At 38.3% G+C, this 23756-nt stretch overlaps 2 protein-coding genes across 8 annotated transcripts; one reads left to right on the top strand and one right to left on the bottom strand.

Moving 5' to 3' along the window:
- The first annotated feature begins 1004 nt into the window (after nucleotides 1–1004).
- On the top strand, nucleotides 1005–4234 carry LOC121945468 (trypsin-like). The gene is made up of 6 exons (XM_042489660.2): nucleotides 1005–1125; nucleotides 1265–1421; nucleotides 1706–1804; nucleotides 1926–2089; nucleotides 3659–3795; nucleotides 3891–4234. Exons 1-6 carry the CDS (start codon nucleotides 1086–1088, stop codon nucleotides 4041–4043), a joined length of 750 nt encoding a protein of 249 aa, XP_042345594.2. The 5' UTR covers nucleotides 1005–1085; the 3' UTR covers nucleotides 4044–4234.
- Nucleotides 4235–4308: 74 nt separating this feature from the next.
- On the bottom strand, nucleotides 4309–23105 carry cblc (Cbl proto-oncogene C). 7 transcript variants are annotated; one of them, XR_015777922.1, is made up of 14 exons: nucleotides 22903–23105; nucleotides 22380–22668; nucleotides 21869–22252; nucleotides 14917–15063; nucleotides 14649–14805; nucleotides 13663–13784; nucleotides 12464–12601; nucleotides 12288–12375; nucleotides 12000–12131; nucleotides 8506–8688; nucleotides 7833–7988; nucleotides 7409–7732; nucleotides 6701–6756; nucleotides 4309–4906 (listed from the first exon to the last, which is right to left on the bottom strand). XR_015777922.1 is itself a non-coding variant. In XM_042489654.2 (14 exons), exons 2-14 carry the CDS (start codon nucleotides 22553–22555, stop codon nucleotides 4887–4889), a joined length of 1818 nt encoding a protein of 605 aa, XP_042345588.2. In that variant the 5' UTR covers nucleotides 22556–22668; nucleotides 22903–23105; the 3' UTR covers nucleotides 4309–4886. The 7 variants fall into 7 exon arrangements, 5 of the variants coding, with proteins under 5 accessions (XP_042345588.2, XP_042345585.2, XP_042345589.2 ...); XM_042489654.2 differs by having other exon boundaries at nucleotides 6701–6759; nucleotides 7409–7464; XM_042489651.2 differs by having other exon boundaries at nucleotides 6701–6759; nucleotides 7409–7467; nucleotides 22903–23104.
- Between the last annotated feature and the right edge of the window lie 651 nt (nucleotides 23106–23756).

Below are 23756 nucleotides of genomic sequence, written 5' to 3'. Positions count from 1 at the left end.
TCGAGAAGAAACAACGCATCTAACGAGCATAAGGTGACACACTGTCCCTGAGTGTCCAAAACTGATGCTCAAGGCGTGCCAGAGTGTCATAACATGTAGGGTCACTGGCCAAGCATTGGTATTTGAGGAGTTGGGAGTCAGAATTTGTTGTACTTTTCTATAATCTATGAATGAATGGTCAGTTTTCATGTTCTGTTTGGAGCATGATCTCCTGATTTTCTATGTCTTATTTGATTAAGTCTTTTTTTTTTTTCATTTGGTAACGCTGATCTTATTATTTTTGTGTTTGTGTGTTTTGACTAATTGTGTTTTATTTTATTATTGTCATTAAGGAACCACTTGAAAACGAGATGGTGCATCCTAAGGGGTTATAAGGGGGCAAGGGATTATATCATGTTTTGGAACAGGATGTCGTACATATTGGAATAGAATATTAAAATTTCATCTGCACTCATTAGAGCTTAAAAGGCGGCTGATTGCTGTCCAAAAACAACACAGCAAACGGCACGTAGTTTTCTGCTTCTGAGGCAACAGATGATTTCTTTCTCACCTCTCTTGGCTTGTATTCAAGGGCAACTAAAAGCAGAGCCATAAAACAGCTTATTTCTGTATTTTTATCTTTTCCTTTCACTAAACTATGATTCATAAAACGTCTGCTAACGTCTTGGTTCAAAATTGCTGTCATTTTCTTCTTTTTTCCTTTTATTTCTTATTGACCAGAAGTGAGCAACTGTTTTAACTGTTTCTTTGACGCAGCTTGCCAACAATGAGTGACCCATGAGAGAACCATAAACAGGTGTTAAATGTTTGGAGACCTTGGTCCACATTTGTAAATGAGGTGCACAGATGACATAACCACAGGGGTTATGCCACGTTGGGGCAGAAGATGGCAAACATGAAAATAGGAGAGTGATAAGAGAAAATATTTGTGTTGACACTTGGTGCCAACATTGTGAGGTCACAGGCGGAGTCAACGGAAAGATGGAAGGGACGAGGGCAGACAGGCCAAGGCACATGGGGGGCTGCTGGGATATAAATATGAGATAGGGTGTGTCTAGGTGTCTTCTGGTCATTCTCTTGACACCATGACACTGCTGGCTTTGCTGCTGATGATCGGAGCTGCTGGTAAAGACAGAAATACATTCACAAGAATACACACTCAGACACACATAGGTGTACTGGAGATAACTTTGAAACACACATCATACTCTTTCTTTTGACCTCTTTATTTGTGTGTGTGTGTGTGTGTGTGTGTGTTTTACAGCGGCAGTTCCCCGTGAGGATGGCAGGATCATTGGCGGGCATGAGTGTGAGCCTCACTCTCGTCCATACATGGCCTCCCTCAACTACGGTTACCACTTCTGTGGTGGGGTGCTCATCAATAGGCAGTGGGTGCTCTCTGTTGCCCACTGTTGGTACAGGTAAGTATGCACTGATGGAGAAAAGACTGCTTTTAAATGTTTTCAGTTATTTCTCTGTCTTTTTTCTTGTTTGATATTTTGCATTTTTTTCTATTAAGATTTTTTTATGTAAAGCATGAGGGTGTGAGACTTATGCTTTTCAATTTAGCACCATATGTGGAAGACATGCTCTAAAAGTAGTGTCAGTTTTTCTGCAAAATAAAGAAAATGGAGACTGACATTGAATGATATTGATAAGTTATAAACTACTGAATGCTTTTTATTCTTCCACATTTTTCTCTCAGTCCCACTGCCATGCAGATTGTGCTGGGAGAACACGATGTGCGAGTGTTTGAGGGGACAGAGAAGCTTATGAAGACCCAAAACATCATCTGGCACCCCAGGTGAGTGAAAAAATGAGAAAATACTGCCTTGAGAATCTTCTGCCCTTTGCATGATTTCATTCTCATCATATTTGTTCATTCAGTGCAGAGAAGAGCTTATTTTATATTTCTCTGAGTGCAGTTATGACTACCAGACTCTGGATTATGACATCATGCTGATCCAGCTCTTCCACCCAGTGGAGGTGACCAACGCAGTCGCACCCATCCCTCTGCCCACATGGTGCCCAATGGGGGGTCTCCAGTGCACTGTGTCTGGCTGGGGTAGGACTTCTGTCGATAGTGAAGGTGGGTTGATTTAAATGTTTTTACTTGTACATCTTAACATCATGCCTAATGTCATTATGTGTATAATCTTTAGTGTATAATGTGATTTTAGCTTCTTTTTAATTACTGTAATTGCAAAATTTTTAGGTCCTTGAAAAATGGGACAATTCAGATCAAATTGGTGACTCAGTATATTGCTTTGAAACCAGCTCTGCCCTCATGTCCAACCTGGGGTGGGGGTGGGGTGGGGTGTGGGGGTGGTTAAATAGGAGTGGGAATCACCAGAGGCCCCATGATGCAATATTTTCACGATGCTTAAGTCACGATACAGTATTGCAATTTTTAATGTGTATCAATATGCTGAGTATTGCAATAACATGTGCTGCAAAACACTGATATATTAACTTTTTTTCAACTAATAATTATGTTCCCAAAGGAAAACTTTAGTCAACATCATCATAAGATTTCAGTTTGTTCATCTCAAATCAGTCTTTTTTTATTGCAGCAAATTTGATCAAGTGGACTGAAAAGGCAATTGATTTTATTCAGCGGTTCCTACAGGTTAAAGCAAGTTAGATTTAAGACTTTTTAATACTTTTTTAAGGCCATTATGAATGAAATTTAAGACCAGTTTTACAATAACCAAATTCGAAGACAAAGAAAACATGAAACGACATAAATTACTTAGGGAACCTTGTTATTATCTAGTTGGCCCCTGTCGTTCTTATTTATATATGTAATATTAATAATTTAAATAATGAAAAATCAGATTATTGATTCCTGTGCATTGATTCAATATTGCCACGCAAAATTATGCAATATTATGCTGTATCGTTTTTTTTCCCCCAATCATAGTGTCAAAGTTGATCGCTTAGTTAAAAGTTGAACATAGGAATAAATAGAAGTACACATAGCAGCCTTAATGGATGAATTTTAGTGGGATTTAGTGGGATTCTTTATTTTTCTAATCAAATCTCATCAAAAGCTCAAAAAAGCACTTAAATGATCATACAAACAAAAGTAGTGCCTCTGAAGCCGAAGTGTGACGCAGTCTTTTCCCTCTGTGTCATAGACCTCCGTTGTTGTCTAAAAACATCAGACATCATTGAAATGTGTTCCTTTTATTACAATAAATTTTGGCACTGCAGTTCACCCTGTGGCTGACCCCTCATACATCATCCTGCTCTGGTAAAAACTCTCAAGGGCACAAAATGTGTATTAATCCATGGCTGAAAATAGTCCCCAACAAATACATTATATTCTTCTGTTTTGAACAGCTTTTGCACAACGAACACACAAAAAGAAAACGGTGTCCAGCTGTTTCAAAAAAAATAATTTACCTTTGTTTAATTAACATATTTGTGATCTTTTTTTATGCATTATATTGAGTTTTTATTTTTTTTATTTTAGATTCAGTTGATATTTTTTATATATAGTATTTGCTTTAGGCGGCAAATAAACTTTTTTTCATGGGATTTTTTTAAAAACAACAGCAACAAAAATTAAAAACAAATATTGCCAACATATTCCTGTAAAATAATTGTTCTGTCTCAGAGGTTTTTATGACTATATCTCTTTTGTCTGTCAAAGCGAGCGTGCCCACCCGTCTGCAGTGTTTGGATGTTCCCATAATTGACGACCAGACCTGTGAGAGCGCCTATCCCGGCATGATCACACGCAGGATGGTGTGTGCCGGATACATGGACGGAGGCAGAGATGCATGCAATGTGAGTTTTAAAGTAAAAGCTTCCAGAGGCTAACACAGCTCTGTGTGTGTGTGAATGAATCCTATGCTCACACTCACTCCCTCTGTGTGTGTCAGGGTGACTCCGGCAGCCCTCTGGTGTGTGCTGGAGAGGTCCACGGCCTGGTGTCATGGGGTATGGGATGTGCTGTGCCTAACTACCCTGGAGTCTACGTCAAGGTGTGTGAGTTCCTCTACTGGATTGAAGACACCATTGCAGCAAACCCCTGAAGAAATCACACACTTTTCACTTCATTTCTCCCCATCTCTCCCTCTGTTTCTCCTCATTACTTTTTTCTTTTAAAGCCCTGACTTTTATTTTTCTGTCACTCCGGTGCCTTGTCTCCTTTGAAAATTTCTCCCTCATATATCCAACACACGTGCCACAACGTAAACAACAAAATAAAACCACTTGGTGTATATTTCATTTCTCTATTCATGTCTACAATGGGATAAATTAAAAAAAAACACACACTGCACAATAAGCACAAGTATGTCAGTTACAGGTTTGATTTTAATAAAATTGAGTTATACAGAGGCCTTTATTTACTCACATAACTTATTTATAAGAAAAATGTCAGGGGTTACATGACGAGGTAGCATATTTCTATTGTTTCATGTATTAGATGAGTAATATCCCCCTTCAATTGTACACCAAGCCTTTCATTAATGAATCTCATGGAGCCTCACTTATCACTTAAATTATTAAGAATCAGTGCTGAACCCACTGTGGAGATAATGGCACTGTGATTATTGAACAGTAGGAGGCCTCAGTAAGCAATTTTCTTGTCAATCCCACCCACTTATCACAACTTCGGCGGTGCAGCTGACACACAATCACTTACAGTTAATCATGACACCAAAAATTATTTTTACATTCGATGCAGGCTTATTTCTGAAAATGAAGATGTTTTATTTGCCACGTATTTCTCACTTTATTAAAAGAGTCTTTATTTTGCAGAGGTTGCTTCTCTGTCAGGTCGACATCTCCCCCAGGTCACATTTGTCCTCTGTGAGTTTTCTCAGCTCCACCCTCTTTTTATGTTTGCGTCTCTTTTTGACTTGCCTGGAGGGTCAGAGCCATGCTACTCCACCTACACACAGAGAGAGGTCATGTACATGAGAAGAGTAAATATCCAGAAGATCTAAGCAAAAGACACTACTTTGAAATAGTCATGATTGTATAATGAGATGTACCACCATTTCAGACAAATAAATGAATTCTAGCATTAGACTTCTATTAGATTATGGCTTACTGCTACAGTTTTAAATAGTAATTTAACTAGATTTGAGCAGACTTAAGACCGAATCCTTACACAAGTGGTTCTTAAACTGGAGAGCAAGCCTGAGAGTGTATGAACCAAGCGTACAATACTGGGAGTGAAACTTAAGTTGAAAAGACCTTTTTTATAACAAACATTTTAGCCTGTTAAACAAATGTATCTTTGGTAACATCATTAAAGCACGTATAAGGAACTACTGTGGCCACTGCAGGCTTCTGTAGAAACAACATGGCAGACTCCAAATAAGAGCATCCACTCATATGTATATGAGTATATATTCTAAGGCAACAAAAACACAATTCTTATTTTCAGGTGATTATAAACTAATGAAAAATAGTCATTAATATTACATACAATTTCTGCTAACAGTTGACCTGAAAGTCTACACGCTTGACGTTACTGCACTGCATTGCAATTACTGCTGTAATCGAACCAGGATTATTGTAAATAGTTCCACTTGTGCTTTTCTGCAATGAAATATCAAACTGTCTGAAAAAGGGCTTATGAATATGATTCATGTAGGGGACAATAAAATAACAAGATGCTACAAAGTCTAACAGGATTCATACAGAAAGCATAACAACATGTTAAGTACAAGACAGTCCAAACAGACTTTGTAAAGAGAAGTTAAAAAAAAAGTGCTCAACAGCATGAAAGATGTGTATTTTAATAGAAAAACCTCAAAGTTGAGCTCACATTTTTCATTTGCATAATAGAACCAAGAGAGAAAGCCAAAAGAAACATGCAGTGTATTGTCTTAATAACTTTTAATCTAAAATAATGGCTTTATGACCTCCTTTTGTTACTTGTGTTCCAGTTTGGTATCAATCTGTGTATCTGGCTTGACAATTTTTGTCGGCCCTGACACACCAAGCTGAGAGTCGGCTGTGGGTCAAAGTCTGACGCTGTAGTTTTGTGGTGTGTCCCAAACATTGGCACTAGTTGGCCCTTGTCAGTTGTTTTTAAGCCGATTCAGCATATTGAAACGGCATTGGCGCCCGTCAGTGAATGAAACACTTTGATTGGCAGTTCAGTTTAGTGCATGAGGAGAGAAATGGGAGTGAGCAAAGCAAATAAATGACTGAGCTCTTTGGCAGAAACCAATTCCATTCCTATTCGGTAGCGCAAGGTAAATATGCTTTGTTTTTTTAACATCAGGTTTTGTTGTTAGTGTGCTAACCAGCTAACTAGCGTCTTGAATTCTTCCTGTCGGTCTCCCACTTTCCCTTTTTGAATGAGGATTACAGATGACTGCCTTCTGCTGGTATTATTTATTATGTGTTCTCATGCAGGCGTAAACATGCTAGTTGGCCATTGGCTGTAGTCTTTGTGATATGTTCAAGTTCAACTGTTTGGCGAGACACAAGCGACATGAAACAATGCAACAGTCGGCCTTTGGCGCCACAAGTTCTTTAATGTCACCCTGGTATGTTTGGGCCTTTAAGGGAGACGCGGCAGATTGGGAACCACTAGTTTACAACATTACAACACAAATTTTGTTTTAGGATAATATCGTCTGCATAGTGTAGAGTAATTTCACTTGTATTCAGTTTCAACATCGTATGTAAACAGTTCAAGATACAAGCTTAAAATGCCACAACTTACTGGCGACATCCTTCGATGAGGAAGATGAACGTTTTGCTTCTGTGCGGAATTCAGTGCTGCTTAAAACATAACATAAAATAAAAAAATAGGTCAATCTTTAGTGACTCTTCCCCCTGACACTTAATAAATGTAAAGATGTTGTCCCAGTATGTGGCTAGCAACAGCATCAACAAAAGCCAACAATAAACAATACAGAGATGATCCAAAACAAATAAGGATATTGCATATCAGCAATCACCTAAATAACAATAAAGAAACAGAGTTAGGACTTAGGAATTACAGCTAGTCTATGTGTATCTAACTACAAGAGCTGTTAACAATAATGTAAATTTTGACACAGCCTACTGTTCAATGTCTGCATAGAAACATGTATGACACAAAATTAAAACAACAAAGACATGACAGCCACAAAACAAACAGTATAATTTGATCTATATGACATGCTGAGTCTTTGCACAGTTGTTCTGGGTATATAAAGCCATCTAATATTACCTGCATTATTTTGAACACTTGTTAAAGGTTACAATAACTTGGTGGAAACATCTTCTCTTAGTTCCCTTATAGAAACTGACACTATAAATAATCTCAGAAGAAAGAAGTCACTCTATAAAGCGTGAGCAGCATGCTCAAATTTAGACTCCTCTGATGTACATGCAGACAACAAAAGAATATTTCCTCTTCACTGCTCTGCTTTAAGCAATGTCTCACCTTTTCACATTTGTTTGTTTTTTGTGTCTTCTATGTGCGTCGTTGCCACTGTGGGCCTGCTGAAGAGAGGAGACACGTTGTAAAGATTACGCAGCCATCAGCTACCACCGGCGATGTGGGTAAGTACAATACTTGAGAAAAAAATCAAGTTAAAAGCACATGTTAAAAACGCTCCAAAAAGTACAAGTACAAGCAAAAAGACTTTGTCACAGTAACGAGGTCAATGTAATTTTTTGCTTCCACCCCCGGCTGATAAAAATGTTCACACCACAGGAAAAGAGCCTTTGCAGTGATGTGCATGAATTACCGTTCATCAGAATGCGTCTGTGAGGAATGGAGAAATGTAACACATCACTAACCAAACTGCCAAAAAGTAATACAGCAACAATATGCATATAGCTTCAGAGTGTCTGTGGGAACTCACTGAACGGGAATGGAAGTGTGTGTCCAGTGTCTTGGGTTCGGATGTCTGCGATTGGCTGGAGGGCGGTGAACAGTGCGGGATTGTGCTGTGCTTTGGGGGCAGAGGTGGAACACTGAGTGAGCGGGAGGTGGGAACCTGGTAATCCAAAGTCGATAACTGTTGAGAGAAAATTAGGCAACCAGTGAGGAAATTAAAAAACAGCAAGTATTTCTTCATCCTTGGAGAGCATTACTTTAACGTGGCAAGAAACCCGGAGGAGGGATGAGGATCCATGTTGCAACAAATACACTCCTACTGTATAAGAATACTTAAAGACTGAATGAGTTGCAGCCGGAGACAAATACGTGGAAAGAGGTCTAAGGGCCCTATCTTGCACACACTGGTGCAAAGTGCAGCCCAGTTGCCATTACTAGTTTCAGATTGACACATTTATCATTTTCACAACCAGCACCCACGATGTGCAAGTAGCAAATACACTTGTGTCGGCCTGTGAGGTCATGGGCGTGTGTTTTTTTTTAACAAATTTCCCTCCAGGGACAATAAAGTTTATCTTAACTTAAAAGTCAGGCAAGTCAATGACGACCAAGAATATCTCCACCAAACTATACTACAGGTGTTGAGTTATGTCAGTCTGGATCAAAGTGATGGACATGTAAGAAGTGTATTCACATACCTTTCTCAGTGCAGCCATTTCCTTTACCATCAGTTCAATGTCCTCATGGTCCGCCTCCTCTGTGTCGTCCTCACTCTCCTCCTCCCACTGACCGCTGCCTGGCAGGTAGGGCTCGACGAGGATGGACTCCGTCCCTCTGATGTCACAGCGACAGTATGGGCAGGTGTGGCCAGCTGACTTCTGCTAGATAGTTATCATCGCGTGGTCATGGGCAGAGTAATGGAAACACTATATGACTGTAGAAAGCAATAGTAACACATTATTTTTTGATGTGTATGAAGTGGAACATGTTAGACTTGTCTTCAGAGATTACAGATGAAATAAAGGAAGTGGAAAATACCCGGTTCAACAGACTCTGTAGGTTGTGGTTTTGAACGAACGTAAAGCAGATGAAGATTTATCGTTGTAACATTTTATTTTCAGTGTCTCTCTAGGGTTTAGGACAATGGTGCATTTTTTGTTGATTCATGTGACGAGTGATCGTCTTTGCAGATGCAGTCTGCCCATTTTCTGACTGATACACCTGTAATTATTATTTGGCCTATTTCAAACTCCTACTTGCCTTTACTGCTTTCAAAGTCATTTGAGACAAGTTTAATATTCTCTTGATAACTTTACACATTCAGCTGCAAATGTGTGCAGCTACTTGGCTCTGCTCATTGTGTTGTATTGTAAACTTACTGTTGATGAGGAAGTTTGGTTTACCACAATCTAGACTGAGTTACAATTTTTCCATTGTGGTCTGACGTCCACGATGCATATCTAATTTTCTTTTCCTGTCTCTCTCTCTTTCTTTCTCTCCCCTTTATTCTCTCTTGTACACACTTTTACTCAGAGTAAATGTGACCAATACCGTTTGAGGAGGATGTGAGCCTGTCCTCACTCAGGAAGTCATCAGCCAAATGTCAGGACATGATGCTGTGAACCTTTGCAAAAAGTTAAATACCTCTAAAACAGATGGGAAGCTACTGGCTGTCTATCTGAGAGAAATAGAAGTTGAGTATGAAGCTGTTAATTTGCCAGCAGCAGCGTTGATTCTGACTGGGTGTCTTCAGTGTCAGTATGTGATCAAAAGAGGAAGTAGAAAGTCGGGGGAGTCCCGTTGCAAAAGAATAATGCACACATGACACGTTGTCTACATGATGGCCATATATTTATGTACAGGCAGACTTTTGGGATTTGTGTGCTATCTATGTAATGTTATTGATTTGATTGAAAGGTATTCTGTATATTTATTTCTGACATTTGTAGATTTGTTCTGGCTAAAAGTCCCTGTCAGTTTGACGATTATTTGTTTATGTGCTGACTGCATCTGTCATTGATAGAACTGGTTCATTTCACACCCTTTTTCTTTTTGAACCATTGAACCGAGCTTTGTGCTTTTCTTTCCAGTGAATTATCAAACTATTTGCTCATGCGAGAATTGGTTTAAGAGTGTTGACACATTTGCTTTTGTAGTGTGACTTAATTCAGAGGCACAGGTGTTGTGTCAACAAGGCTGGCTGATGCAATGTGACTTCACTGTAAAAACTGAAGTGGGATATAAACATGTTCTGTTATCCTTTTAAAGGCACTGTCGTAGTTTCATATTAACTTTGAATAGGAAGATTCAGCTATTGAAAATCATGCACGATGTGAGAGCCACTAAAGCACGCATTTATGCATGGTAAAATATTCTGTGTTTATATGACATATAAAGGATCTGATATTATTTAAGTTTACACAACAGTTTCTGTATATTTTCAGTAGTGCGTAGTAGTGAGCTACACTAAGGTGATGTTTATATTTACTATTATTTCTGTATAAGAATACAGTCGTAAGGCGGTTTGGTGGACCTGACAAAAGCAGATTGACATGACGTGCTGGAAGATGACGTGAAGTCTGTGTAGGTTTGGATTGTAATAAGTTTTAGTCCGTGTTATGCAGTCTTATAGTGTGTAATAACATGCAGTATTGTGAGATCACAGAGGAAGAGGACGCTGAGTTGGTAGTGCACCAGATGAGATGTAATTTTTGAGGGGCTTTGCCAGCTGTTTTTTTGTATTCTCAAAAAAAGTTTTTCCCTGCCTCATGTGAGGACTTCAGGTCTTCAGAAAAGAATCTGGAACACAAGGCACAACTGAGATACCTTTCAGACAAAGTGGCCTAGGAACGAGGGCGTGTTAAAACAGCCACTACAGATGACATGTACCCCTTTTCAAGACTTGTGCTAGCTTGGCATGGTTTGGTTTGGTTCAGCAAGTGCAGCAGGGATTTGCATCTCCATTACAACAGGGCCATCCCCTTGAAGGTGTGTCTTTAGCTGATGACGGCTTGTCTTGAGTAATGACGTTACAAAGCAGCGGGCTGATCCATGGCTAAACTCCCTACTTATATTTCCACAAGTGTTTTTCCATCACTCAGCACGGCATGTGAAATAAGTTTACCTGTTGGACTTGAGCTGTTTACAGAGGTGCAGTAAGAGTCTGCTGTCTGCAGCTTTTTATCTCACATCTCGCTGTGGCTGTTTTTGCTTTTTCTTTCCTCCCTGTGTAGTCCGCAGACTTGTTTTCATTGAAGAAAAGCCATTATTAAACCCCCACTAATTCAGTGATGAACATGGAATTTCCTATAGTTTCTTCACAATGAACTCCCCCATTAGTAGTTTATAATGCAAAAGCTGTTATTGTGGAGCAGTAAAATAAGGAAATGTTGTGATTTCTTCAGCAGTAACTTGACTCTTGTGCAGCTGAAAGCGAACATGAAACCGTAAAATAAAGCAGATATCTAAAGTAAAAACAGGGATGGAGAAATGAAACTCCAAACCACAGAGATTCATCAAGAAGCTACAAAAGCACTTCGAGCTGAACACAGACTTTAAAAACACCTTTCTCTCTGGTCAGTCATGAGGGGTTTGTGCATGTCGAAACTGACAAAGGAGACACGAATCAGCACTTTGACTGAGTGCAGTCAAAAGTGCCAATGGATAAGGCCCGATGGAAGTCACGTTATAGAATCAGCTTTTCTTCATAGTTTTGTTTTAAAGGGTAAGGCTGTTGTTTTGCGAGTTTTTTTAATGAATTGAGAAGAATTTCTTTTTTAGCAATTCGACAATTCAATAAAACATTGTGGCGATAGTGAGAAATTTCAGATTATTAGTTTAAAAGGAATAAACTAGTCATGGCATTGATTTGTGAGGGTTTTCTTATGTAGAAACACATGTAAATATAGCTTGCACGCTTTGTTAAACACAAGCATATTTTTGACATCAACCCCAAACCACATCCAAAAAACCAGCACTGTTACAATACAAACCAAGCCCTGATTTAGGTGGGATTACAAAAATGAATTGTTAAGTCAACTCAGACTGTTTCACGCTGCTGACCAAGCAAAACCATCACGGTAACAACCCGCCTCAGTTTATCATGTCAGTATTGGGTGACTGCAGATTAGCATGTGTTTTGAAACTGTACTGTACAGAAGCCTACAATGTGCACGTGGATGAGGGTTCATACCTGCCAGCCTGTGAGGCAGGGCTGGCACAGGAGGTGGCCACAGGGCTGGATACGAGTGTCCTTATCCCGCTCTGCACAGATCTTACACAGCTGGAAGGTGCTGCCGATGTCACAGTAAAGCTCGTACTGCTCCTGTTGGTTGTTACATTAGCGGTGTTGGTGTTGATGGGTAGACAGGAAATGATAAAAGAACAACTGGAGATGATTTATGTTTTGTCTCGGTAACGCCTCTGGATGTTGTTGGCAGTTTGATTAATTGATAAAATGGTATGAACTGCATCCACTTACTTCTGTAACTTTGACTTTGCCCCTATGGGCCGGTTCACACAAGCTCATCAGGTCAGGGTTCACATCGCGGCCATCTGGATACAGGTAGCTGCAGGTACACAAACACACAGCACGTAGGAGAAAAGACACAAATAAGAGAAAAAATAACCCAGAGAGCTGTGTGTGTTTGTCCTAACCAGCCTTCCTTGAAGCCCTGAATGAGCGCCTGGTAGAGAGGTGTATTCTGGGGGATGGTCTGGACGATGCTGCCTTCATTGGTCACATGGCCAATAGCCCACTGGCCCATTCTGGTGCAGCTCAGACGAAAGATGTAGCTGGAAGAGAAAAAAATCCTTGTAATACACACTTGTTTACATGTAGAGATTAGAGTTCACAGATACGTCACTTCAACATTTTTTTGTTTTGGGGTGTTAGTGTTTCTCTGGCTGCAAGTTCTTTTCTTCTGCTTTTGTGCCATTCATTATGATAAAATCACTCACATTTCCAGAAGAGCTTTAATACTGATGCCACAGAGTACACGTGTCTAACCAGTGGTAGAATATAACAAGGTACATTAACAAGTGCTGTATTTTTGTGCAACTTTTATGTATTTATTTGTGAGTTTAGTCGTTTGTTTTCCTTGATTCTGTTTCCCAACGCCAATTCAGCCGCGGGACACACCGCCAAACTAGGGTGACAGACAGCTAGTACGTTTGTACTTTCACTTCAGTACGATTTTTAATGCAGGACTTTTAAAACAGTATTTTTTTAAAGATTATTTTGGGGGCTTTTATGCCTTTAATGGATAGGACAGCGTTTGAGAGTGAAAGGGGGAGAGAGAGAGGGGGCGACATGCAGCTAAGGGCCAAGGCCAGAATCGAACCCACGGCCAATGTAGCATGGATATAACCTCTGTATATGGGGCGCTGCTCTTTCCACTGAGCCACCTGGTGCCCCATAAAAGAGTATTTTTACATTGTAGTATTTCTATAGTATCTCTTCCACTGCTGCACTTTGGACCATGCCTGGTTTGTGTCTACATACAGTATTTCATGGAGCTGTACTAACCATAATAACGACAACACTTCTTGAATACCAGATAGAAAGCTTGAAACCTTGAGTTTGATGTGCTTTAAAAAAAAGAGGCCCACAACTCAAAGAAAATAAATACATGTAACGTCAAAGCAGATTAAAAAAGTAATGAATTCTTCTATTTGTAATTAATAGATAGGTACTTAAAATTGAAGTGTTGTGGTTCTATCTTGCTTCAAGGACCTAATTTAGTTTAGATCAGTTGCAACAACCTGCGTTACAGTGCTGTTGTAAATTTGGAGATATGTGTGACATTAATTAACTTTGCTTCTTAGTAAGAGTTTGTCGCTGTGCTCATCCTCACCTGCCAGGTCTGTGCAGGTAGTGCTCCAGACGAGCTATAACCTGGTCATAGGTGAGGAAGGCCATGTAGCCTGGATGAGTCACAGCCAGCTGGTTCCAGTTCCTTATGAGTGACCTCCAGGGCTGAGGAGAGGAGAGGAGAGGAGGAGAGGAGGAGAGGAGGAGAGGAGGAGAGGAGAGAAGAGGAGAGGAGAGGAGAGGAGGAGATGAGAGTTCATCATTAAAGGGACAGTTCAACATTTTTTCTATATGCTCATGAGCTGTTTTGCCAAGATTTATTGTAGATGAGAAGATATCACTCTAATTATTTTTTCTAAATATAAAGCCACTTAGCTTAGCATAAAGACTGGAAACAGCTAGCCTGGCTATGTTTAAATGTATAATTATCTAAGTCGAGGCAAGTGTCTAAATGTATTTACAAAAATGTCAGACTATTCCATTAAAGGTCCAGTGTGTAGAATGTGGGACAGACTGACAGATATGGAATATAATATAATAAGTACTTAATGTTTTCTTTAGTGTATTATCACAAGAAAGTAAGAATCAGTGTATTTCGTTACTTTAGAAAAAGCTGTTTCTATCTATTTAGGAAGCGGGTCTTCGTCCATGTTGCACTGCCATGTTTCTACAGTGGCCCAGAACTGACAATCCAAGCACCGGCTCTAGATAGAGCCGTTCATGTTTTTGTGTTTTCGCATTGGCTAACATAGTTAGCAGCCCCGCCTAGACAAGCTGAAAATATGTCGAAAATATTTTGTAATGTTAAACTGCTTTATTCAGTGCTTTTACTTATTATTTTTAATCACCTGGTCTTTTTGTAATTTGGCTACTAGTAAAAACCTCCTAAACAATGAACACTAAAGGAAAAATGGGAGAAGTTTCAGCTGCTTCCAGTCTGCAGTTGTCAACGCTAGATGGCACTAAATAACACATTGAACCTTTAAGTAATCTTTTTTTTGTACCTTTAACAAGAGTTTTTCACCTTACCTGAAACAGTCTAGTGAAGATGTCAAACTCAAACACAGAGATGTGATCATTACAGGTGAGATCTATAGTTGACTTCAGAGCCATGGACTCCATCCCTTCCTCAAAGGCATGCACGCTCCGCAGCTTCTCTTTAAAACTATTCCACTGCACTATGCACCTGTCAGAACATATTATTAACATGTAGTGAATGTTGACACACCTAAATGGCACCAACAACAACAAAAGAGCCCAAAATAGTCTCTTTGTTATGAAAGTTCCCCACACTCACCTGTTTCCAAATGAATGCATCCAAAACTCCTCAGCCTCTGTCTTAGTCACCCTGTAGGTGTCACCCTGGAAACCACCCCCTGGAAACATGGCCTTCAGCTCCCACAGCATATGACTGAACAGCAAGGACAGTTTGGTCAAGTTCCTCCTGAGAAATAAGAACACAGCAAGTTTTCAGATGCAGAAATAGATACGCATAGAAATACTTTTCTCAGACATGTAAATGTTTTCTGGTCCAGTGGTGTTGAAAAATTCTGCTCCATTAAACAAATATATAAGCCCATCTTGTAGGTCAATAAAACATCTCAAAGATCTGGGACATTTAAAGTATATCTGCAGAAAAATATGCAGTCTCTATTGATCTTATATCATGTTTATCTCTAATTATCTACTTGTGTCTATTTAAAAAAATATTAAGGTCATACATAAAGTATCACATGCTTAGACTTAAGACTCCACCCTGCTGTGTAGGTGTGAAGTCGCGGATGTTAAACCAGACAAGAATTTTCAGCAAAGACAACAGAGGTAAACACTGGGAGTTGGCTCTGAGCAGATTGTGCAGAGATAGAAACAAATAATCAAAAATATAATTCCTCAGCCACTTGTTTTTTGGGCGAGCCATACTTGTGGCTCTAACTGTTGTACTTTTGACACTCTACTGCTTCATTTCAGTTGAAAGAAGCATGCTGATACTTTCCATAGATACACACATGCATGCAAACTCATACAACAGGTCCAGCTAGCAAACAGGATGCTCTCTGCAGCATGCTCGTCTGTAAATACCACAAAATGTTCCAGTGGCCAGTGTGTCACTTCAGGTCAGTTTTTACCAGTTACTGTACTCTCTATCTCTTCTGAGGTTATTTCATACATTTGATTTGTTTTTTGTCAATTGTTTTGGCACATTTTTCAACTCAGAGTTTATTTAAAAAAGAAACACACAATTTACAAGTTTCTTTGTCAACATGCAAAGTGGTGGGACAGGTAATTTCACACCCAAAATAGATTAAAATTACCAAAATGCTACGTCCAAAATCAATTTTATCTGCTGTAACGCCAGGAGAAGACCTTACTTTGACAACAGTTGTGTGGTGTAAAAGTTAAAATGCATCATGTTGTCTTTGAACTGTCTTTAAGGGTCCTTTTTGGACATATTTTATGTAATAAATATAAAACAGTCTGAGGTGAATTGCTTTAATTTATGTCTCAGGTTTTTTGTTTTTTTTTAACAAAACAGTTCAACTAGCTATTATACAAGATGTTTGCGGCTTCACTGAAGAGTCAGTTCTGCTCAGCACAGATCAAACATTCAAGTGAAGTAACAATAAAATACATATTTGAGTGAAGGAGAGCTTAATTTTTTTAAAACTTGATTGCATCAAACTTACACTACTATATGTTACATTATTCATTCAAAAATATGTCAAAATACTGAAATATGCTTTGATTTATTGTAGTTTTCCTTTCTAAAATTTGGATTTTTATTTAAAAAAATACACACTCCACAATAATGACTCCACTATTGTAACACGAATGCCGTTTCTATCATATGTATCAAATCTTATTAAAAAGTTATCATCTTCATTTTAAGACATCTCCTCTATTGCAGTACATTTTTGATGCACCCCTGGAATTTTCTGCAGATTTGTTTGTGTGGGTGGTGGTCAAAGAATTTCCACCTCAATGGGGAAAGGAAAACCTCTATGGTGCTCAAGAGAGGAGAGTTACGTGGGAGGAAATGTGTAAGCCACATCTCCCGCTCTGGCTGACATTGCGTATGAAAATCTGATGAAAAACACTGGTGGCGGACACATTTGCGGCAAACACACTATGTGTAGCTGTTAAGTTTGTAGACGATGGCTGAGATAAAGTATTCAGTAGTAAAACTGGACAGTGCATTGTATTACGGTAATCCCTGGTTTGGATGATTGTCATAAACTGTGTTTGTGTCAGTGTTAGAGATTTGAGTGCTCATCAACTTGGAGGAGCTCAATGCGAAATTTGTGGCTTTCCTACACCACCTGACTTTTCAGTATGTTTTTAACATAACTATAGACAGCTGTGTACCACTTTCGTACAACCGTAAAAGCCCCTTGCTGTACATTTTCAGACACAGTATGGAAAGTATGATCATTTTTGCTTTGCTTTTCAAAACTCAAAACCTAAAGCTCCCTGTGAATGACCCTTATAATCCCGCATCTTAAAATCCACTGAGGTATATTGTCAGTTTCTTTTGGAAAAATGTTAAAATTATTGCAAATTAAGAATTTAAATTTAAATTAACATAAAAAACACACCCAGAACACTTGAGTACAAAAAGATATTAAGAGATGATCAAATATTTGTCAGTGTTAAAAGCATAAGCTTACATAAACTAATTTATTTTGTTATTGACTTAGAAATGTGTGTGTTTCTTTTGTTGTTTATGCTCGCAGTTCTAGTTGTATGTTAAGCAGATTTTGCACATTTGCATGTTTTTCTTAAATTCCAGTCAGAAGAGGTCAAAACCAAGTCAAAAACAATTACCTTCAAGCCTCTAAAACCTTCCACTTTCTGTCGCCTCCAACATCAGTCTGATCTCAGTTCTCTTTTCAGACTCACATGATTGCAATTTCACTCACTAAAGTGAGACTATTATTGAAACATCCAACTGTCAAGTTCATTTTAAAGCGACTGAGTACCTTCGGATTACTGGCCTGAGTATGACTGAGTATGCAGAATAATTGGATATTATAGCAGGACATTTAAGAAAAACATAAAAGAGGATATTTACACAATCTGGCATGAAATCTAAGTCACATTACACATAACACTAAGTGAATTTGCTGCATGAGTGCCCATGCAGACCTGGCTGTGGTGAGGCGAACATCTGCTATCTTGTGTGTGCAAGATGATGCAGTAAAACTTTAAATGTGGCCTTATCAGATTTTCAGATTATGCTGAAATAAAATTTCCGATAAAGACTGCATATAATTTGCTTATAATGAGCGTATTGTGTACAGTAGAGCGGAAACAGATCAATGTGCACATTGGAGCTCAGCGGTGCCTCAACTGACTCAACAAGGCTGGAATTACAAATAATAGCAAAAGAATATTTTTTCAGATATTAATATATCTAACATTGGCAATGATAAATAATGTCACATATACAATGTTGAATTTATCTTCTTCAGTGCTTTGCACTGTTTTATTGTTATGCACTAACAAAACAAAAAAACTAAATTTTGTTTTTAAATACATTTGTGAATATATTTCGTAAAACAAAACATGATATAATCAAGTTGTTGTGATTTGATTAGATTTGATAAATACTAGATAAAGTATTCACATCCTTATGTAATAGTACAAATTCTCCACTACAAGTAAAAGTACTATATTCAAAACCGTATGTAAGCAAAATGTAATGAAAGTTATACTACTCATTGTGCAGCAAAATGTTAAATGTTTTACTATAGTATGTGATGTTTTAGGGTTAATATTGTTGCATTTTACTGTTGAAGATGTTTTAAGTTGTACTCATTCTATCACCTTTATATATTGTTGATAGTTTATTCTTCAGCAATGCATCGTAATCTATAAGATCAATGTATGCTTGTAGTGTCGCAGTCCTGTGCGAATCACGGAAAAGTTGAGGAAAAAGTAAACTTTTCATGTTGTCAGAAAAACAAGCTTTGGGATGATGCATTTTCCAAGGGGGTATTTAAAGAGTTTATTTAGCTTAGTTACATTCACTGGACAGATGAGGTATGAAAAAATAAATAAAGACGCGAGACAAATGTACTGCAGTAAAAATTACGACTTTATCCGTCTTATAAGTAAGTATGTTGTCTTCATGTAACGCCCAGCATAGATTTGCAGCCTGAATATGTCTAATCAGCCACATAATTGAAAACACCAGTGTGGGTCTGCGTAGCCTTTAATTTTCAATAATAAATCAAGTTAATTTTGTATGCAAAATAAAAGTAACTATACCTGTCAGATATATAGTAGTAGTAGAATAAAAAGCAACAATATTTGCTTTTGGAATGTGATTGAATAGAATCAATAAGTTACATAAAATATAAATATAAATACGTGCCTTTCAATAAAAACGATGTCCTCTTGACATGCTGGTTGTTGAACCTTTAGTCTCTGTCCAGTAAAAGCCTTACTTATAAACGTGCCGCAAGTCTCGTCTCTCCTATATGTATCGGGATGAATTTACAGATTGTGCTGGGCAATATATATATAAATATATATATATATATATATATATATATATATATATATATATATATATATGTTGATTTTCGACATCGTAATGTAATTGTTGTCTTTTCCTCGTTTTAAAGGCTGCATTACAGAAAATGATTTTTTAAATTAATGTTTACAGTCAATTTATGATTAAAATCTAAATCAATTAGTCGTTCAGTCAGTTTTGTAGTTGTTCCTGTGCTTTTGGTTATATCACATGATCTTCCTCAGAAAATGGAGTTTACGCTTTCGGATAGAGTTGGCTTTGTCAAGCTCCACTGGTGTTTGTTATTTATGTTTTTGTTTTACGCACATAGAGTCTGATGATATTTAATGCATAATAGTGAACAAATTATTGTTTTGATTAGTTTGATTAATTTGTGTGGGATTTTGCAGACATTTGCTTTATCTTAATGTTTAATCTGTACCAGAAGTTATTCTCACAAATATTGTGATAATGGGCTGCAATTAGCATTTTGTTTCTTAAGATTGTGAAAAATGCTGCTCACGAGTAGGGCTGGGCGATATTTCAACATTATATAATGTTGTATATATATAATTAAATATTATGATATTAGACTAAATGTTGTCTTAGATTTTTGATATTGTAATAATTGTCTTTTTCTTGTTTCAAAGGATGCATTATAGTAAAATGATGTGATTTGCTGAAGTTATCAAACAGCTGTTCTATTAATTGCCTTTACCCACTTGGTCATTATATCCACGTTATTGTTTTTTTTTTTTTTTATCTTATTGTTTAAATATTTTGTCAAAGCACCATTAGTTAACCCTACAATACTATTATCGATATAGAGGTGTTTGGTCAGATATATTTTGATATTTGTTTTTCTCTTTATCACCAGCTCTAAATACAGCAGAGTAGTTGATGCTTGTTCAGTCCTGAATTCAGGCCACATGCAGGTTAGAAAATACAGGGGATATCTGTGTGTGTGTGTGTGTGTGTGTGTGTGTGTGTGTGTGTGTGTGTGTGTGTGTGTACCCTGTGGATGCAACTGTATGGACACACACAGAAAAAAAAATCTGTTCAAGGCCAGACAGTCTCTCTCCCAAGCTGCTCACATACTGGGGTTGTCACTGCTTTTGCCAAGTTTCCTCCACATTAGCATCACAAAGACGCAGGTTTGGCCCTCTTTCCACCTTCGTCATTAGTAGTCCCAACAGGAGCAGCAGACGCAGCCCAAACTCCAAAATAAAAAAGTCAGTCTTTTTAAGCTGTTCCAAATTATCCACTTTAGCCAAACAGCAAACTTACAAAAACGTGGTCATTTTTTCCCCCTTGGCACACAATAAAGTCTATATTTGACTCGTGGGAACCGGAGAAGTTATTTTGTTAAACTGCAACGCATATAGATAGTGTAACATAGTTATTTCATTTCATTTCATTTAGCGTTGAAAGTGGGTCACAGCCTCTATCATAGTTCTCAAGTATGACTCTTTTAGTCATGCTAATATAGAAGACTATTTTTGGATTCTTTTACTGTTTTTAAGAGCTTGAGCTGAGTAAAGAGTCCAAGCCCTGGTCCCATGGTACCGGATAAAGATTTGATGGATGTGGGGCCTCTTTCTGACCCCCATGCTCAGTTTACAGAGAGGAATTCATCTGGGAAAAGATCATATTTTTGGTTTGAGGAACATGATCCGGTTGAGTTGAAGAGAAAACGGCAACCACAATAAATGCCTAATCGTATTAACGGATGGGCTATTTGATTGGTTACCTCAGGCAATATCTAGCTATGCATATATTTTGGATTATATTTTGTCTTAAGGTTTTTAACATTTTGTTTGTTTGAATGAAATTTAATTTATGGTAAATGGACCTGCACTTGTATAGCACCTTTCTAGTTTTCGTCGGGGATTGATCTGCTGATATTACGATTAGTTGGTGACCCACTTTAGCCGCCCCAAATTTTAAAGATTCAAATGAAATATGTAATTCCAGAAAAAGTTACTTCATAATTTAAAGAGTTATTATCCAGAGATACAGAGACATTGTTTCTCAAAGGACATGTTGTATATTTCTTTAATTATCGTGATTTAGTGCCGTAATCGCAGAAACCGGAGACAGATATCACAAAAAAAGCACAAATAAAACAAAAATATTTGGATAGTGTTTCAGGAAAATTACAAAAAAAGGGTTTTTATTTGTTTTACTTGCGTGAAATATTTCTTTAAAAATGGAAAATATGAGTTTTTGGATTGAAACTAAAATTTATTTTCATAATTGATTAATCAGTAGATCATCCATCAGAAAAATCAATTAATCATGTAGTCTATGAAGCGTTCAAAAATTGCAAAAACTCCAAGGTGATGTCTTTGGATATATTTTTTTAACTACCCGACAGTCCAAAATCTTAAGATATTAAATTTACAATGATTCTCAAATTAAGACACTGGAAGCAGAACATTTTGGCATTTTCAGTTGATAAAAGATGGAAACAATTAAAGAGATTATCGAAAAATGTTTGCTGATTAATGTATCTCAAGTTAATTAAAACGTTGTCGATACTCCAAATCAAGGAACATATAACGTAAAATGATCAATTACGTATTCCGAGTTATGTCAAAACAGACAGAGGACAAAGGACGCAATCATGAATGAGTGAATAAAGAATTTGATTAAAGGATTTATATAAACCTTTTAATAAATAAAATTGTTCTTTTCTTGTGTAAGGATGCATGTTAGCCAAAGGCCGTCTTACCTGTAGCTGGATGTCTCCTCAAATATCTTCTCCCGTCCCTCCTTGAACAGCAGCACAGCCCTGTCCGTCTTATCCAGCAGGTTTCTGACATGGACCCTCAGGTACTTGGCCTCATCTCCTCGTGGCATCTGGCCGCCTGCGACCCTGGGGCTCCTGTAGGGCTCCCAAACGTGCGCTAGCATTGTTGTTGTCTCAGATACCAGCTCTGGAAGGTATGGCGGGCTGTTCCTCAGGCCCAGCCGGGGGTTGGTGCACAGCTGGTGGAGCTTATCCAGTCTTTTAAGGGCCTTGTCCACCAGCCGCCAGTCTCCACTGGTAAGGGGCCGGGAGCTCAATTTTGGGCTCAGGGAGGCCCCTGAACCTGCTTCCGCCATCATTACGCTGCTGTAAAGTGATGTGAAGGAAAATCGGCCTTAAATATCAGTCTGCCTGCACGTGTGGGGGCGTGACAGTAAATTATAGTGGCTTTAACGAGATGCAAAAGCTTTCGGTTGAATATGTGAATGCTTACGAGCAAAAGTAGGAGCAGCTGTTCATACTGGCTAGAGATTTTGAGTGTTTCAGCTGGAATTTATTGTCCTTACGATGAACTTTGTGAGTTCCCAGCTCCGTTGGAAAAGCAGACATCTCAGCCTCCTCAGACAGCATCCGCTCTTGATCCATATAACAATAATAATCCAAAAGCATCACATTATCCAACAAGCACGTTCAATCACGCCATCTCTAAAAATGCAATCAAAGCATTTCCTCCCAAAACAGCCACTCTGGTCCGTTTGTAGCCTCTCACTCCTCAGTCAGATCTTTAGGAAAATACAAAAATAGAACATCTGTTACACATAACTTTTTTGTTTTGACAATTTCCACAACACACAACACTTACTTACAGAACGACGCAAGAGGCCGAGCGTGAGAAAGAGTTAAAACAAAAGCTTTAAACTGACACTTAACCTTTGAAACACTTTGAACTTTTCCCATCCTCACTCTCTTCTACCAAACATATTCAGCCTTTCTTATTCCCGTTTAAACACACTTACCAATATTTATGGGTATATCTCCACAGCAGAGCACATCGTCAGGGTCAACATGAGATATCTACTCGCAGCACAGTGGAAACATGTCCTCTGTCATTGGCTGAAACGTAACTGCTTTTTCTTTTTTTCCCCTCTTTCTTGATGTCACCCTCTCTCTCTCTCTCTCTTTCTTTCTCTCTTCTTGGTGCACCCTTTGATTGGTTTCCTGGTTGCAGCCTGCCGAACAGGTTTGTTTTCTTTGCTCTGCTGCTTGGGCGGGCAAGCAGAGAGAGAGAGAGAGGGAGGGAGAGAGCGAGGAAAGAAAGAGAGATTGGAGGGAGGAAGACAGAGAGGTGTGAACTCAGAATTTAACATTTACTAAGAATGAAAGCAGTGTAGAGGACCTGAGTAACATGTAGGACAGGTAGACAGCTTACCAACAGACAGGATGTTTTATGCGTTCAAAGCAAAGGTCAAAGTTCAGCAACTTCAACAGTTAGGGTGTAAAAGAATCGTCATCTTCAGTATCAGCAAGAGCAGTTGTGTTGTTAAATGGATTGTGTTGGAATTTCACTAGAATTTCTGCTATAAAGTTGGTCTCTTGTAAAGTGTAAATTAAAATACCAAATACTGTTGGTTGGAACGCCATGAAATTATGTGGAGACATACATTGTCCCTAAGAGGAGGAGTCCCAGTGACTTTGGTGATCCCCTGACTTTTTTTCTGATGCCACCATGAAGTTGACATTTGTTCTTAGTTACAGGAGTGAAATTTTTCAAATATTGCATGGATTGCCATTACATTTATAGGTCTAGTGTGTTGGATTTAGTGGCATCTAGTGGTGAGGTTGCAGATTGAAACTTTTCCCATGTGTCAAG

This window comes from Plectropomus leopardus, chromosome 11, assembly GCF_026936395.1.
Source record: "Plectropomus leopardus strain MGB_pleo_1.0 chromosome 11, ASM2693639v1, whole genome shotgun sequence".
NCBI classification, from domain to species: Eukaryota; Metazoa; Chordata; class Actinopteri; order Perciformes; family Serranidae; genus Plectropomus; species Plectropomus leopardus.
Note: the sequence above shows the minus strand (reverse complement) of the source record. Positions and strands in the feature narration are given on the sequence as shown.